The following is a 17,500-nucleotide window of genomic DNA, read 5'->3' on the forward strand; positions in this document are numbered from 1 at the left end:
AATGAACCGGAGAAGGTGGACTACATCAGAGAAGTTTTAACATTGAATTCTCATAAAATCGATGTTGTTGCCGTTGGTGAGACCTGGATAAAGAAAGACAGAATCAAGAACTCGCAAATCGATGGTTATCGAAGTATTTTTTCATGTAGACCAGAGGCTCGAGGAGGAGGTTTAGCAGTTTACATCAGGGAACCTATTTTGTATGAAACGGTTTGTAACACCCATGATCAGGGTTTACACCACATTCATATTCGCCTACATGTTGGAACCGAGTTTCATATACATGCAGTTTACCGACCACCGTCTTTCGGTCATGCTGGGTTCCTTGATAGATTAGAGACAGTTTTGTCGTCACATATGCGCAATGACTGTGTAATTGTTGGAGATGTAAACATTCCATTCAACCATTTGGATCATACGACTGTTCAAGAATATGCTGATCAATTAAAATGTTACAACTTCGACGTGACAAATTCGTATACAACTAGACCTAGTAGCGATAACATTTTAGATCATGTTGTGTGTTCCGAGAGTCTACAACCCTTTGTCATGAATGAGACTATTCATACAGATGAGAGTGATCATAGCTTAATCTTATCGACTTTCAAGTTGCGGAAAACCGTGACCTTGCGAACACTAGAAAAAATTATAGTGGACAATACCAAGCTAAATGAAGCTTTCATCGCTGAGTTATCTGTTCTGCCACAGAGCTCGCCAGAGAGTAGGTTGAAGAACGTTGTGATTTTGTATCAGCAGCTGAAGGAGAAATTTTTGAGAAAAGTTACCGTCCAAGCTAAAATTAAAGGCTACTGTCCTTGGATGACTTTCGACGTTTGGAAGTTAATTCGATTTGAAGAAAATGTATCACGGATCTACAAGAGGCATCCTACAGACACTCATCTACGCGGACTTTGGTTACATATCTCCAAAAAAATGCAACAAGCCAAGAAATTTGCGAAGAGAAACTACTTTTCCAAACTTTTTTCCAATGGTAACCAAACTGAAATGTGGAGAAATCTGAAAAAGGTAGTAGGTTTCAGTAAAGAAAGTAAGGAAACAATAAAACTGAAGATTGGAACAGATGTCGTTACGCATGGTGAAACAGTTGCAAATGCTTTTAATGAGTATTTCTGTAAGGTTGGACCCCAATTAGCCTCGACAATTATTAGTTCTCGTGATGTTAACAAATTTGCCAGTCTGTCTCCATTAATTAACTCCATTTTCTTGCGACCTGCTTCTAAGCAAGAAGTAGTTGTCTTGATAAGGGATCTTGACACCAACAAAAGCTGTGGTCCCGATGAAATTCCAGCATACTTTCTCAAGCTACATCATAATGTATTTTCTGTTTTGTTGCGAGATGTCTTCAACCAATCGATCAACACGGGAATTTTCCCCGATTTGCTAAAGATTGCGAAGGTTGTTCCCTTGCACAAGGGTGGCGATACAGCGCTGATCAGTAATTATAGACCAATTTCTATCTTATCTGTTCTAAGCGAAATACTCGAGAAACTGTTAGTAGTCCGAATAAATGAATTCTTCAATAGTAATGAAGTTTTATACAGTCATCAATATGGTTTTCGCTCTGGATCTAGCACACTTACCGCAGCCAGTGAATTAGTTGACAACATATACAGTGCGCTGGATTCTCGACAAGCTTTGGGCGTACTTTTCCTGGATTTAAAAAAGGCGTTTGATACGATTGACCACGAACTTCTGTTATGTAAGCTTGACTACTATGGTATTCGGGGTCCAGCAAACGATTTGATAAGAAGCTATCTTTCATCTAGAAGGCAATTTGTAGTTATGAATGACTCTCGTAGTAATAACCTAAGGGCATCTTCAGCGGTGGTCTATTTTTGAAACAACTTTATACTAGATTTACACCAGCGAAACCTGAATAGAACCAGCTAATATAGACCAACTTTTCGTTCTCCGCACCGGTGTTGTATATCTTGTTGTTTTAAACCGCTGACATCTGTCACACTGTCAATAATTCAATACCCCATGCTATCAGTTAATGAGACTTGATATAATAAAAAACACTCAATATTTACCAAACGGAAATTCGATAATTTTTACACACATTAAGCGATTACTTTGGCAAGACACTTCATATCCACAAGACTTTGTGGATTTGACGGTTTGACCCGAGCGTCAGTGACATTTCTCAGCATGGATTGGTATGATCGAAAATTCCTGCTACAAGTAGGGTTTCGGAGGATAGCGAAAAATATTTGATTAGGTGTTCATCTTCCGTTTTCGTCTCATCAATCTTTCAAAATCTTGCAGTTCCTAAAACTTGGTTTGGGTTTTGAGGATATTGGATGGAATTGCGCAGCTTGATTCGAACAATTTTCGCTATTTTCGAGTAGGTCACATACTGCCAGTTATGCTGCAAGCTTAAAAGGAGCAGTCATTGTCATTTGTCCTGCGGCTCATCTAACCCGCAAAGTCAAAAAATACGAAAAACGAAACATAACGCCCCCCAGCGATCATTTAGTTTTGTTCGAGTTGCTCGAAACAAAATGCTCAATGTCACCCCAGCATTGTGAACGTTTTCAGTTTAGTGTCTTCGAGGAACATTTTTTTGGTCTCTTAAGTTCTCCTCTAGTCCCAATACAATTAAGGCGAATAGCCAACATATGGTTGACAAGGCTGATGGTTGCAAACCAAGTAGTTGAGCCTACGGTTATGGTCTTCCAGAATTCCCCCTTTTGCTGGTCGGTTTCCCTGAAGCCAAAAACGACAAACCTGTTCATTTTCTTCTTCAGAAAAGCCACAAAAACGAATTGTGAATTGTCATAAAAAATCTTTGTTTTGTTTATTCCCCAACACTCGCAAAACGCTTATATGGGAATAGCTAGAAATGAGGTATTCAATTAAAATAGACATTTTACCCACCTATTGGTAGCGTACAAAGGGTTTTAGAACGATCTATTCCTTGTTCCAAAAAGTGACAAAAATAGACCAAAACGTATACCAGTTTCAATTTTTTTCAATTTAGATCTGGTATAAAACAAAATTTACACCACCGGTGCAGCAGTGAATTTGAGTTTGTTCCAAAAAAATAGAACAAAACAACGATTTGGACCACCGCTGAAGATGCCCTAAGTACGACCGTCGGAGTACCTCAAGGCTGCAACTTGGGGCCTCTCCTTTTTTGATTTATGTCAATGACCTGCCAAAAATTGGACTGCATGGAATACCACGTCGTTTTGCTGACGATACGTCCTTGTCTTATGCATCCACTGACTCGAACCAAATTGTACAACAAATGAAGGAGGATATGGAAAAGTTGCAGATATACTTCGCTGAAAACTTACTATCCCACAAATTTCAAAAACTAAATATTTGATCTTCGAATCCACCCGCACCAGACGACCCACAAGCGATGCTTTGATAGTAAACTGTGAAACAATCGAGAAAGTTGAGACTTACAAGTATCTAGGCCTGATATTTGATACAAATCTCACATGGTACAGCCAAATAAGTAAACTGAAGTCTGAAATCAGTAAAACTTGCGGACTTCTGTATAAAGTTTACAACTATTTACCGACAAAACAGATGCTTAATTTATATCATGCCTTCGTACAATCCAAATTACAGTACATGATCTCAATCTGGGGGGCAGCAAGCCAGTATAAAATAAGGTCATTACAAACTCTTCAAAACCGTTGCCTGAAAGCAGTTTACCGGAAACCTCGTATGTACTCGAAAATTAGCTTATTTGAAGAGGCACCTGCATCTGTCGTGCCAGTAGCAGCCCTTCGAGAAAAGCAAACTCTGATTCAAATGCATAAAATTTTATGGCACAAATCAACCCATCATAATCAACTATTTGAACGAGCATCTCATAACCACTTCACTAGAAACCAGTCAAATCTCACAATGGCAAGAGTAAATAGCGAATTCGGGAAAAGAGCTTTTTCGTACTATGGAAAAAAAACTATACAACGCGCTACCAGCAACATTGAAAGATGAGACAAACCTAAAACAATTTAAAATATCGTGTCACAATTAGTAAGGCTTAAGCTTCCACATTTCTTACGTTAGGCGAACGTTATCTGAGAACTGTAAATTTACGAGCATCCCCTTCAAAGAGATTTAAATCTCACTGGGGGTGCAAGCCAACCAAAATAGTTTAATTAATATTTAGTATTAATCCTTGTTATGTTATAAACAATAAAGGTGAAAAAGAATGACTTGTCGACAGAAACTGGAGAGATATTGATGAAGATGAACAATCTGAGGATCCGTTAGGCTTGGATGAGGCCAAGAAAACTTGTAGAAATTGACAATCTACAGAACAACTGAAAAGAACTGCATCCCTGCCGAATTTTCCAAGATTGGGAGTAAGCAGCTATTGCGTTTCTACAAACAAAAACTTTTTACAGAAGGTTTAAAAAATGTAAGTGTTCCGCTCAATAGAAAGAATGCGGTTGGTTTTAATTTCTATCAAAATGCCACGGAGGACTTGCGAATGTTCCGCGGAGCACGATTTGGGAACCTTTGTTCTAGAAGACAGAACCACCAGTAAATTACATGATCGGAATACAGCAAAAATACCTGAGAAACGTAAAACAGCGAAAAGACCAGTAGTAATTTAATAGCTTGAAAATTTATAACCAGAAAAATACCAAAATCAAGTAAAAATATAATAAACTTAATTTAGAATTCATAAAAAATGTAATATGAAACATCTGAAAATGCTTCAAAAGACTTGAGAGAATAAATAAAAATGAAAGCAAAAAAAAAAAACATAACATCATCGAAACATAGACAAAAAGAGCTAAAACTGTTGCTAAGGTACAATAGAAACAAAAGAAAAAAAAATATATGAAAAGATTCTTCTGAAAGCGTCCGAATCAACTACAAATGTCTGAGAACGCTCCTGGGATCTAGAAAAAAATGACAATGATCTTAAATTTGGTTTCAACTAATTAAGTAGAGCGGGGCCCTAGTGTGGTTGGTAACGTCTCCGTCAACCACGCTCGACGCCTGGGTTCGAATCCCACCGCCGACATAGGTGTCGATGGTTGTGAGGTGGCGTGATCCACTCACAACCAACCCAACTGGTCTAGATTCAATCCTAGCCGACACCGGGAGATTTTCTGAGGCGAAAAATCTCTGGGATCACGCCTTCCATCGCATGAGGAAGTAAAGCCGTTGGCGCCGGTCCGTTAATAAACGGGTCGTGAGTTAGGGTCCTGGGTGTGGAGTCGCCTCCCTGGGCGTCGGTGATTGGCCACAACAGTGGCGGAACTAGACCGACGGAAAATAAACGAGAATAAAAAAAAAAAAAAAAAAAAAAACTAATTAAGTAATTCTGACGGGAGAAAAAGCTATAAAAAATTGATTCCCAATTTAGCTAAACGTGATTCCGTGGATAAATGCGACTAATGACAAAACAAACCAATAAGTGACAAAACTGATTCCGAAGTTAGCTAACATCTTAGTTGAAAGTGCCTCAAAGAATTGAAACAATGTTTATGATTTCAAATTAGCCTAAAAAACTTAAACGTACTTCTACTTACAAGTGAAAACAAAAAAAATGTATTTCTCATTTTACCTGAAATTCTTGAAAGGTTCTTAACATTTTTTTTTATTCTCGCTTATTTACCGTCGGTCTAGTTCCGCCACTGTTGTGCCAATCACCGACGCCCGGGGAGGCGACTCCACCCAGGACCCTAACTCACGACCCGCTGATTAACGAACCGGCGCCAACGGCTTTACTTCCTCATGCGATGGAAGGCGTGATCCCAGAGATTTTTCGCCTCAGAAAATATCCCGGCGTCGGCTAGGATTGAATCTAGTCCAGTTGGGTTGGTTGTGAGTAAATCACGCCACCTCACAACCATCGACACCTATGTCGGCGGTGGGATTCGAACCCAGGCGTCGAGCGTGGTTGGCGGAGACGTTACCAACCACACTAGGCCCCCGCTAAACTTAACTTGTAGTAAAAACAAAGTTTTGTTACACTTAATTAAGTAGGTATCATTCATATTTTTAACATTTTAAAGCATATCTTATTTCGTCAGGTGTAATCAGAGCCGGATTTATGGGGGGGCCCACATTTTTAGGGCCCCCACAAATCGACAAAAAGATATTTTCTCTTTTAAAATGAGATTTAATCAAAAGTTCGATTTACAGTAAGAAAATTTGAACAGACCATTTCAATTTGACACTTTCCTTCAGTGTTATTTTTTCGCGAGCGCCAATATCACAACTACATCCATAAGAGTTCACTTTGGATTCTCTTGGAACGACACACATTAACACACCATTCGAATCGAACCAGCGCGCATTAAACGCCTAGAGTATTTTGCGCAGTCTTTCTCAAATTGTGTGCAAATTTTTGCCTGTGGATCGTATTTTTTTCAAATTGCGGTAGTTTTTTTTTCAGGTATCAAGAAAAAAATTTGAAGATGAAACTTATTAAAATAGGTTGCATGCGACTGTGAAGAATGAAAGGCAGTCAAACTTATCATTATTAAGTTTTGAGTACGAGTATACTGAAGATGTTTAATGTTGATTATTTAATTAATAAGTTTTCTGCAAAAAAACTCGTAAAGCATAGTTTACAGTTCGAATTTGACAAGTGAAAAAGCGTAAATTTTCGCTTGTGGAATCTGTCGTGAAAACCCGTTTGTGGAACACGCAGGTATTTCACCACCCTGCAGTTTATAGTTTAAGTGAAGCGAAACTCATGAGTTTACACTCCGAGCGAAGTGAAAATTGGCTGCAACTGACAGAATAGAAACTCACTAGCGCTTGCATGCGTGAAAGAAATAAACCCAAGTGAAAAAGATGAGATCCACAACCATAGATTTCGCTGGATCGAATTTGTTTACAGTTCCAAGCGAAGTGAAATTTTTGCAGGTTGCATTTTTCACGAGCGTGAAAAAATGAACATGTTGTATGAGATTTTCACTTCGTTTGGAACTCTAAATAGGGCTTAAGAAAAAATTCTAACAAATTTTTGGTAATTTTTCAATAGCAAATAAATGCTTTTAACTCGTACGATAAAAAACAGTTTTGTTTTATTTTGGGGCCCCCACTATAACTGGGACCCGGGCCCCCACAATCGTAAATCCGGCCCTGGGTGTAATTAACCAACAGAGTGACCGCCTGACACAAATAAGCATATCATTACGCTGTTCACATACAAATGATTATATTAGCAGTACGCAAAACCAACAAAGACTGGTTTGACCGGTCATACAATGTTTTTGTTTTTTTTTTTCCTATCCGTTTGATTTTGTATTCAAATTTTGGCTGAGATTTTCTTGAATATCTCTAACTTATTGAACATAATACCAAATGAAAACATATCTACATTGCACTGTAAATCTTGAACATAACGATATTCGGTACAAATATTGCGGAAATAAAATCGACTTTTGGAAGACCATTTCCAATCTGAAAAACAGTCCATCCGAAAAAAGGTAGCGACTAGCAGAACCTTTGAAACCCCATCATTTATATAATAACAAATTGCATTTGTTAATCACAAATACAACGCAAGTAATTTCGAACTCTGAACCACAAAACAACGAGAAGGCGGTAGGTGATTCACGGTCTCATTACTATTCAGCGTGATATTCTAATGCTGATGTTATTTAGCTATAGGTAAAACCCGCACAGCTACTACACCCGCTATGAGATGTGTGCATCTAGTATCAGAACACTTACCGACGATAATTCCAGCTCATCATCGCTGTACAGATTGTTTCCGGATCGATACTGTCTCTTGTTGCGATCTGCGTTCATTGTGGCCCGCAGCATGAACCGACAGTTTGGGGCTAAACCAAGTCTTAGCTGCGCCCTACTAAGGCGATGTCGTTAACCCAGAATGTTGACTTTCCACCTGTTCTAGAGATCACGCACTCTGCAGTTTTACATATTGCTGTGTGCACACTTTTGCCGCAAATCGATTTTTTTTCTTTTGTTCGTTACATTTGGTATTCTCGACTAGAGGATATGACACAACAATAGGCTATTTCAAAGACTTCTAATTCAACATTCATTCTATGCACTATACCGCTGCATGTTAATTACCGAATAGTGACTATTTGTTTATCAAATAATAAGTAAATCACGAACACTGTGGTACAGAGGATTGAGTTAAATTTAATATTCTACCATACAGCCACTGATGGAGGAGAGGTCCAACACACGCGCTCCTCAGGCTATACGGTTGATAATAATACTGGTGGATATCTGGTATGGTGTTGACACGACTATCATTCTAATGGGCTTTGCTTCTTCTTAATACAACCGTGGTTGGCGTTTATAGGTGATTAGTCGGACAGATTTGCAGTCTACCTTCGGGCGCCATGTTTTTCTCTTTCTTGGATCAGGTTAAAATACGCGACACGCTACGGCTGCGGATGCGGAGACTAGACGACTCGAACAGCGTGGCAGTCGCCGACACAATGGAAGAGAGTCGTCCCTACAGTCCAACACGTTCCGTGCGTTGTATAGAAGATTTCCGTGTTGTACGGGAATTAGCAATAAAAACATGCAAATTTAGAAACTGCATCTCGCGCGAGAGAGCTGGACTGCGCCTGTGCGATATGTGACATTTGTTTGGACATATTCTTGAACGATAATAGCGAACACTGGAGACAGTAATAGAGAATGTGGCAATTTTAATATTTTTTTTTGTCATTTTTGAGTTGGGTGAAATTTTGCAAAAATATTCCTATAGACTAAATATATCATTTGTTACCAGTATTAGTATTACAACTAAATTTTGAAAAAGGTTTCTGTAAAAAAAATATTGATGATGGAAAACATTTCGGTTGGTTGATTGGTGTGATTTTATTACGACGAAAATAAACACTTGTTAAAGAAAACCAATGCTTCTTTAACCAATGCTTTCATGCACATCAAAATGCCTCTTCAAAGTTCAGTAAAATACTTTGCTTAAAGCATATCAGCGAACCATTTGTTTGCTGATTCACAGCATTTTTTTCCAAAATGTTGCTGTATTTCAGTTCCAAAATTTACTGAATTTCATTCAGTAATTTTATTTTTACTGTAAATCAGTATTGCCGCTTGATATATTTACTGAAAACCAGTAATCGATTCAATGATTCACGAAATACAGCAAAACTATTTGCTGAACAAAAAAACAGTAAATGAATGTTTGCTGGAAATCAGTGAGCAAATCGATGTGTCAAAAAATTTCAATTCAAGCTGTCATAAGTAAAACGCGCCAAACCGGTGTATAATTGATATGGGATCATAGCTAAGTTACTGTTGGGCTAGATGAACTTTAAAGTTGATATCATAAACATACATTTCTAGTTCAACAGTAATTTGATTATAATCCTGTGGGTGGGTGAAGGGTGGTGTCGAGAGAAACATGCACACCAAAATGTCTCTCCATGGTTCAGTAAAATACTTTGCTGAAAGCATATCAGCAAACCACTTGTTTACCGATTCACAGCATTTCTGCCTTTCTCCTAGAAAGGAATAGCAATAACTGAAAAAAAAACAAAGGTATAATAGTGGTCCCAATGGCCGAATTTCATATACCACTCGACTCAGTTCGACGAACTGAGCATTTACTGTATGTATGTATGTGTGTATGTGCAACTGTTTTTTTCACTCTCAATTTTCTCAGAAATGGCAAATGAAAGAAATAAATGAATTGCAGATGAAAGGTCTAGTTACCCGACAGATTGCTATTGAATTTCATTGTAATCATGATTTTCATGATGTGCATTTTAATAATTTACAAATAATGAAATTTATACCCTCCCCCCCTCTACTACGCCACTGAAATACAGAAAAATCAATGTTATAGAAACATATCCATCTATCGAAATTGGCACGGTAAGCAAGTTGATGTTCAAGAGTTTACAAATACCGAAATTCACCTCCCCCCTTGCCACGCCAATGGAATATATAAAACTCAAAGTCGTTGAAATACATTAGCTACTATGGACTCTACATACCGAATTTAACGTTGATCGGTCCAGCGGTTTTAAAATCATCAAAGGATGACATTATTCACCCCCCTCGCTCATCCTTGCAACGCCTCTGAGAAAGAGTAATGTCTAACATGGCACAGTAACGTCACAAAAATACATCTTTTACTCAAACGCATCTGTGTCTAAATTTGCACGGTTATGTGGAAGAAAGTTCTTACGTTCATAAACCACAAATTCAGCCCCCTTGCCTACGCTTATGAGATAGAGCAAAACTAATATTTAAGGATAACTCCCCGTACTCGAAAACCCCTATGTACAAATTTTCACGATAATCGGTTCAGTAGTTTTGGAGTCTATAGGGAACAGACAGACAGACATTCGCATTTATAGATATAGAAGACTAGCTGATACCCGGCCCGCGTTGCTGCGCCATTAAGTTTACGACGACAACCGCATATCTTTCAAATGCACATAATTTCCAACAAATATTAACATTACCATGTTATATCTATAAGGCTGTATGTATTCTGTCCAAAAATATGTATTTCTGAATCATGTTTCTCCAATGTTCTTATTTCTATCAAAACTCTAACGAATACATTCGGGAAAATAGCAATAGTCAAAAATGTTAGAAACATGACGTTACTAAGTTTATTATTTTGGCTAGGAATAGCTGAAGTATTTTTTTTTTGTTCATACAAATTAGCTGAGGTATTCTCCTAAACTTCAGCCAAACGTAAACGTAAGCAAATAGAAATTTGTTATTTCGGTTCAAAATAATTTGAAAAGTGTATGTGTTTTACAAATGAAAAAGGTATTCATACATGTTGTTAACTACCAAAACATCATGCTATTTGTTACATTGCTCGCATTATTGCATTCGAGCATGATCGCTAAGAATAAGCTCAAAGTAAAATTCTCACTCCAAAAACTAATAAAATAACTCTCTAAAAATTGTGTAGTGTCCCTGAAAAAATTAAAAAATACCTCTGGAGTCGATTTCCGGCCTCTGGATATCTTCCTGGTTTTGGAAATATTTATATTAGGTGGTATTTGACCATACCTGGCTGTTCCTTAAATACTGGGAGTTGCTACCTTGGATTTGAGGAATGGGACCGATTTCTGGACTCTGAACATTGTTTTGATTCCGGAAATAACCAAATTGGCTGATTTTTTGGAAATATCATTTTGAGCGTATTGTAGAATGATATCAAATATCAAAAAAATGAAATATTTCCATTAAATTATACTATCAACTTTGATAGTAGAATTGAATGGAAATTTTTCATTCTCTCGTTATTTCATATTGACTGGTACTTCGCCATTTTGGTTGCATTCCTTCAACCGGAAATCACAATCTTGGATTTCAAAATGGTGTTTGGATTTGGTTTATGGTCTCCGGTTATCATCTCGATTCTGGAATGACCATTTTCGGCTGATTTCCAGCAATCTGAAGTTGCCACTTAGAATTCGGCGTTTTCCACAAATTCTTTGAATTATAGTCGATAAGATTACGATGGAATATCTTGTATCAATATACAATGGACTATCTTGTATCAATATAACTTTCACCAATCATTTTTGGTTGTTTTCCAGAAAGTGGAAATCATCATTTTGGATTTGGCGTCTGGGGTCGATTTCCGACCTCTGGGTATCATTTGAGTTTCAAAAACAACCATATTGGGTGGTTTTCGCTCATTTTCGGAAAGCGGATATCGCCATTTTGGATTTTAAAATGATGCCTGGATCTGATTTCTGATCTCTGGGTATCATAACGATTCCGGAATGATCATTTTTGGCTGTTTACCAACAACTCGACATTGCAATTTCAACAACTCGATGTTGCAATTTAAGTTGCCACTTCGGAATGAAAATGTCGTCAGGGGTAATTTTTTGGCCTATGTGCATCGTTTCGATTACAAAAATTTAGGTAGTATTTGGTTACATCTGTAAACCGGAAGTCACCATCTTGGTTTTCAAAACAGCGTCTTGAGTTGATTCCAGGTCTCTTGGCATCATTTCGATTGCAGATATACCCATATTTGGTGCTGTTCGGTCATTATTGGTTGTTTTTCGGAAACCGGAAGGCGTCTGTGTATGGTCTTTGCAGTCGATTTTCGGCTGCTGGCTATTATTTTGATTCCAAAAATACCGGATGTCGCCATTGTGTTTCTAAATAGCGTCTGGATTTGATTTCCGGTCTCCGGGCATCATCTTGGTTCTCGAATAACTATATTGGCTGTTTTCAAGCAACCCACAATATTCCCACTTCGAATTTCAAAATGGCATCTGGGGACGATTTTTGGCCTATGTACATCATCTCGATTACAAAAATGCCCATATTGGGTGATATTTGGTCATTTTCGGAAACCGGAAGTCGCCATTATGGATTTCAAAATGCTATCTAGAGTTGATCTCAGGTCTCTGGGCATTATCTCGATTCCAAAAATACCCATAATAGGTGATATTTGGTCATATTGGGCCAGTTTTCTGGAAACCGGAGATCGTCATCCTGGATTTCAAATGGAGTCGATTTTCGGCCTCTGAATATCATTTTGGTTCCAAAAATAACCATAATGGATGATATTTGATTATTTTCTGGAACCGGAAGTCGCCGTATTGGTGCTATTCTGGTTTAAGAAATATTTAACCGGAGAACATCATCTTGACATCTTAGGTTGATTTCCGGTCTCTAGATATAACCTCGGATTCAGAAAAAAAAACAGGGGCAAAAAAGAGCATTTCCCGTGCCCTGCACAGAATTAAACCATCACAAATCGACTTGTTGACCTATTCTACATAAAAAATCTATATTCCAGGTTGTTGGCACCAATAATTCGCCGCTAGACTGGCAGCCTGAAATATAGTATTTCTCATGTAAAATTGGTCAACAAATCGATTGGTGATGGTATTATTTTGTGCAGGGGAAATAACCGGTTTTGCCTTTTTTCGCCCTATATTTGCGTATTTTTGGAAATATAGACCTTTTCCCGTGCCCTGCACAGAATGATAATATCACCAATCGATTAATTGGTCAATTTTACAGAAATGGCTATATTTTAGGCCAGCCCAGCGGCTTGTAATAAGTGGGTATTTTGGTTCATTTTTTTCCAGTGTTCAATGTTATGATAACACTTTTGAGCCTTAAAAACTCTCACAATTAAATTAAAATAATGATAGGAATAAATTGGAATGATGATAGGAATAATGATTTAGCTGCGCCACTAAGATACAAAAAATCAATATCACAGCATTTACCCTTTATTTGAGAACTCAAGTATACAGAATGATACGATGATCGTGTTTGATTTAGGACTATACAAATAACAAATTCGCTATTGCTACCCTCCTCCCTGACCACGCTGATGAGAAAATAAAATTAGAATTAATTGAAACAAATACGCTGCTATATGACTTATGTGTACCGAATTATATGATATTCGATGAGGCGGTATCAAATTTAATAAAGATTGACAACATTTATCCACTTCCTTCCCCTCCTAAATGACAGAGTAATGTAAATACCACGCATCATACTCAGAAACGCCTGTATATAAATTTTCATGATAAATTTCTCAATATTTCGCATATAGTGCAGTTCGAAATTCCCCTCCCCTCTTGACTACGCCACTGAGAACAAACAGAAAAGTCTATGTCATAGATACTTTCTTGAGAATTCATTTATACATATTGACACGGTAATCAAGTAAGGTTTTGAAAAGTTTACCCCCCGCCTGCTTGTTACGCTTATGAAATACATTAAATTTAAAGCCGTTGAAATATACCACCCACTATAGCTTCCAAACACCGAATTTAATGATGATCGGCTCAGTGGTTTTAAAATCGTTAAACGGTGATGTCATCACCCCTCCCCCCTTACTACGCGAATTAAATACAGAAATCTCTCAAATGACACAGCAACACCACAGAAATACGCTTCATACCAAAAAATCTCTGTGTTTTAAGTTGCACGGTTATTGTAGGAAACGTTTGCATGTTTACAGAGTACAAATTGACTCCTCCTTGCCTGCGCTAATGAGATAGAGCGAAACTAATATTTTAAAGTTACTCCCTGTACTCGAAAACCCTTATGTACAAATTTTCACGGTAATCGGTTCAGTAGTTTTTGAGTCTATGGGGAACAGACAGACATTCGCATTTATAGATATAGATACACCCTCCTCCTTACTACGCCACTGAGATACAGGAAAATCAATGTTATAGAAACATACTTCACTTATACAAATTGGAACGGTGATCAATTTATGTGTTTAGGTGTTTTCAAATAACAAATATTAGCTCCCCCTCCCTTGCCACGCTTATGGAATGAGTAAAGTTCAAATTCATGAAATATATCAGCTAATGTAGATTCTACATACCGAATTTAATACTGATGGGTTCAGCAGTTTCAAAATCATCAAAGGTTGACATGTTAACCCCCTCCGCCCTCTCATCCTTACAACGCCTCTGAGAAACAAAAAAGTCGTCGGACAGTAACGACGCAAGAATATATCTTAGACTCAAAAACATCTGTGTATATGTTTGCACGGTTATCGTAGAGGTTTTCTCGTTCATGAAACACAAATTCACCCCCCCTTTGCCTACGCTTATGAGATAGAACAAAACTAATATTTTAGGATTACTCCCCGTGCTCGCAAACCCCTATGAACAAATTTTCACGGTAATCGGTCCAGTAGTTTTTGAGTCTATAGGGAACAGACAGACAGACAGACATTCGCATTTATAGATATAGGAGATGTTGTTGGCTGGGTTCACACTCAGCCGCTCGTTCATCTCTCTCAAAGGTTCCCTGTTGTTTTTATTTTCAAATTCTTCAGTGGGTTCTTCAGTAGATGCATGTTTGTTCACTGCAAGGTCCTTTACTTCCTCTGGTCGAATTGTCTCGTGCGATACCTATTACAGGATGGCAAAAAATTCTTCTAAACTTACTCCCTGATTTTCCCTGAAATATGACACTAATTTCCCTGGTATTTTTCAGCATTAAGCAAATTCTCTGACATTCCATGATTTTCCAGGTTTTTGTTATCCTACCATCATTTCCACTATGGTCACATTTGTGGCCATGATCGATTTGTGCTATGTGAGGTACAGTGCTTTGTCTGACTTAAAATCTTTTAAACATGGTCGTGTTATCTAGTGCTTCATTCTAACGTTATCAAACAGACTACATAGGGTAGTAAACCTATTTAACGCAGCCTCTGGAGCCGCCGGTGCATTGAGGAGAAATACTCTATATCTGTAAGGTGAAATATAAACATGAGTATATCAATTTGTTTACTATTTTTCTCTCTGACAGCACTTGTTTTTATTTTTCAGATTGTAAAACTGATTAGAAACACTATCCCAATCACTAGTTGAGCTAGTGAAGTTGCACAAGGAACCGCGTTTATGACTACTTGGGATTAGTTTGCCATCTCCAGTGTACAACAATTCAGTAACTGCCGTTTTGTTTGGATCCATAACGGCACCGGCCACATCCTTACGATCGTTAAAGTATGCTTACGTCGCGCGTGAAAAAGCAACTGCCACTCATAGCATCCAACTATTCGTCTATTACCAATCCCGAGTACCTTCGAGGAAGCAAGCGCACTTCTACCGACGCGGTTCTTTGAAAGCTACACATCGCGTTTTCATAAACATGATATTTATCGATGGAAATCTTCGGCGTTAAACCGAAGCATTGTGCACTACCGCTCTGACACTCATTTCACATGACATTTCACGCCGATTTTTAATAGTAATGAGGCTCTTGCTAGTAAAAACTTTAAATGCATCCTTTTTTGATATATTTTTAGCTTGAGTTTGAAAATTTTCAGCTTTTTTATGAATATACGCTGATTTGTGATTCTCCAGCAGCAAACAGAAATTAATTGAAAAGTACCACAATACCACAATTCATTCTTTCTGCCTTTCTCCTAGAAAGGTATAGCAATCACTGGAAAAACCAAAGGTATAAAAGTGCTCCAAAGGGTCGAATCTCGTATATCAATCGACTTAGTTTGACGAGCTGAGCATTTTCTGTATGTGTGTGTGTATGTGTGTATGTGTGTGTGTATGTAACGCTCTCCCAATCTCACTCGATTTCCTCAGAGATGGCTGGACCGATCTTCATGAAATTAATTGCAAATGAGAGGTCTAGTTGCCCCATAAGACCCTATGAATTTCATTGCAATCGGATTTTTAGTTTAGAGGTTATGTTTAAAAATGTAAAAATCACGAAACATCATTATCTCAGAAACTACACAACCGATTTTAACAAAATAAGTTTTAAATGAACGAGCTACTTAAAAAACCCTTAACTTTTGAGTTTCATGAAGATTGAACGTGTGGTTCAAAAGTTATCTAAAAAAACGTGTTCTGGAGAGTGTTTAATCTCACTCATGTTTCTCAGAGATGGCTGAACCGATTTCCACAAAATCAGTGTCATTTGGAAGGTCTTGTTGCCTCATTAGACCCTATTGATTTTTTTTTGCAATCGGACTATTACTTTGCCTGTTATGTTTAAAAATGTGAAATCCAGCTATGAAAAGAAACATATTCCGAAGACTACTTAAACTCACTCACTTTTCTCAGGGATGGCTGAACCGATTTCAGTGTCAAATGAAAGGTCTAGCTGCCTCATAACACCCTATTGAATTTCAATGCAATCGGTCTGTTACTTTGTCTGCAATGTATCAAAATATGAAAATCACAAAACTTCATTATCTCAGTAAGTACACAACCGATTTGAACAATATTGGTATCAAATGAACAGGCTAGTTAAAGGTTAATTGATGAATTTTATAGTGATTAAACACGTGGTTCAAAAAATGTGAAAAGAAACATGTTCCGGTAACTTTTCAAATTCACTCGTTTTCCCAAAAATTGCTGGACTAAATTCAACAATCTTAACTTCGTCTGTAATGTACCGAATTGTGAAAATCACGAAACTTCACTATCTCAGAAAGTACACAACCGTTTTGATCAATAGCATTATCAGATGAACGGGCTGGATAAGGGTTAACTGATGAATTATGATCAAACACGTGGTTTCAAAGTTTGGCTGCCCTATACGTTCCCATTTCATTTGATTATAATCGAACTTAAGCAACCGTTATGTATTAAATTGTTAATAAAACAACGAAATTCTATTATCTCAAAGATTACACGACTTATTTGAACATAACTAGTGTCATACGAACGAGTAATCTCTCAAACTTACAAATAACAAACTTCATAACAATTTGATATGTGGTTCAAAAGTTATGGAAAGAAAAGAAATTCAAAGGCTATTTAAAACTAAACCTGCTTTGATCAATAGGGGTACTGGGGGTTAGCCCGGCCCCCTAAGGGAAATGATTCTTCAGTAGCACTTGATGGCGAATATTGTTATATTTCTTTCACAAAATCATTGCCCATATTGTTTTCTACAAGATATGAAGGTTTTCAGTACTTGAAAACTGTTATTTTACAAGGAATAGTGAAGTTTTGAAACTAAGGTAAAAACGACGTTTAGCAATCAGTGCGGGTGAAAGCGGCACCCCTTGGGGGTAACATCG

The 17,500-nt window shown here is 37.6% G+C and overlaps 1 protein-coding gene across 1 annotated transcript in view; it reads right to left on the reverse strand.

The window, feature by feature from the left end:
* Positions 1 to 8,446, reverse strand: part of LOC129722785 (uncharacterized) — a 32,345-nt gene extending 23,899 nt beyond the window's left edge. The window contains exon 1 of the mRNA XM_055676535.1: positions 7,693 to 8,446. Within this exon, the coding sequence (XP_055532510.1) occupies positions 7,693 to 7,785 (93 nt within the window). The 5' untranslated portion in view covers positions 7,786 to 8,446. The remainder of the gene's footprint in view (positions 1 to 7,692) is intronic.
* Between the last annotated feature and the right edge of the window lie 9,054 nt (positions 8,447 to 17,500).

Source organism: Wyeomyia smithii, chromosome 2 (genome assembly GCF_029784165.1).
Source record: "Wyeomyia smithii strain HCP4-BCI-WySm-NY-G18 chromosome 2, ASM2978416v1, whole genome shotgun sequence".
In the NCBI taxonomy this organism is placed as follows: Eukaryota; Metazoa; Arthropoda; class Insecta; order Diptera; family Culicidae; genus Wyeomyia; species Wyeomyia smithii.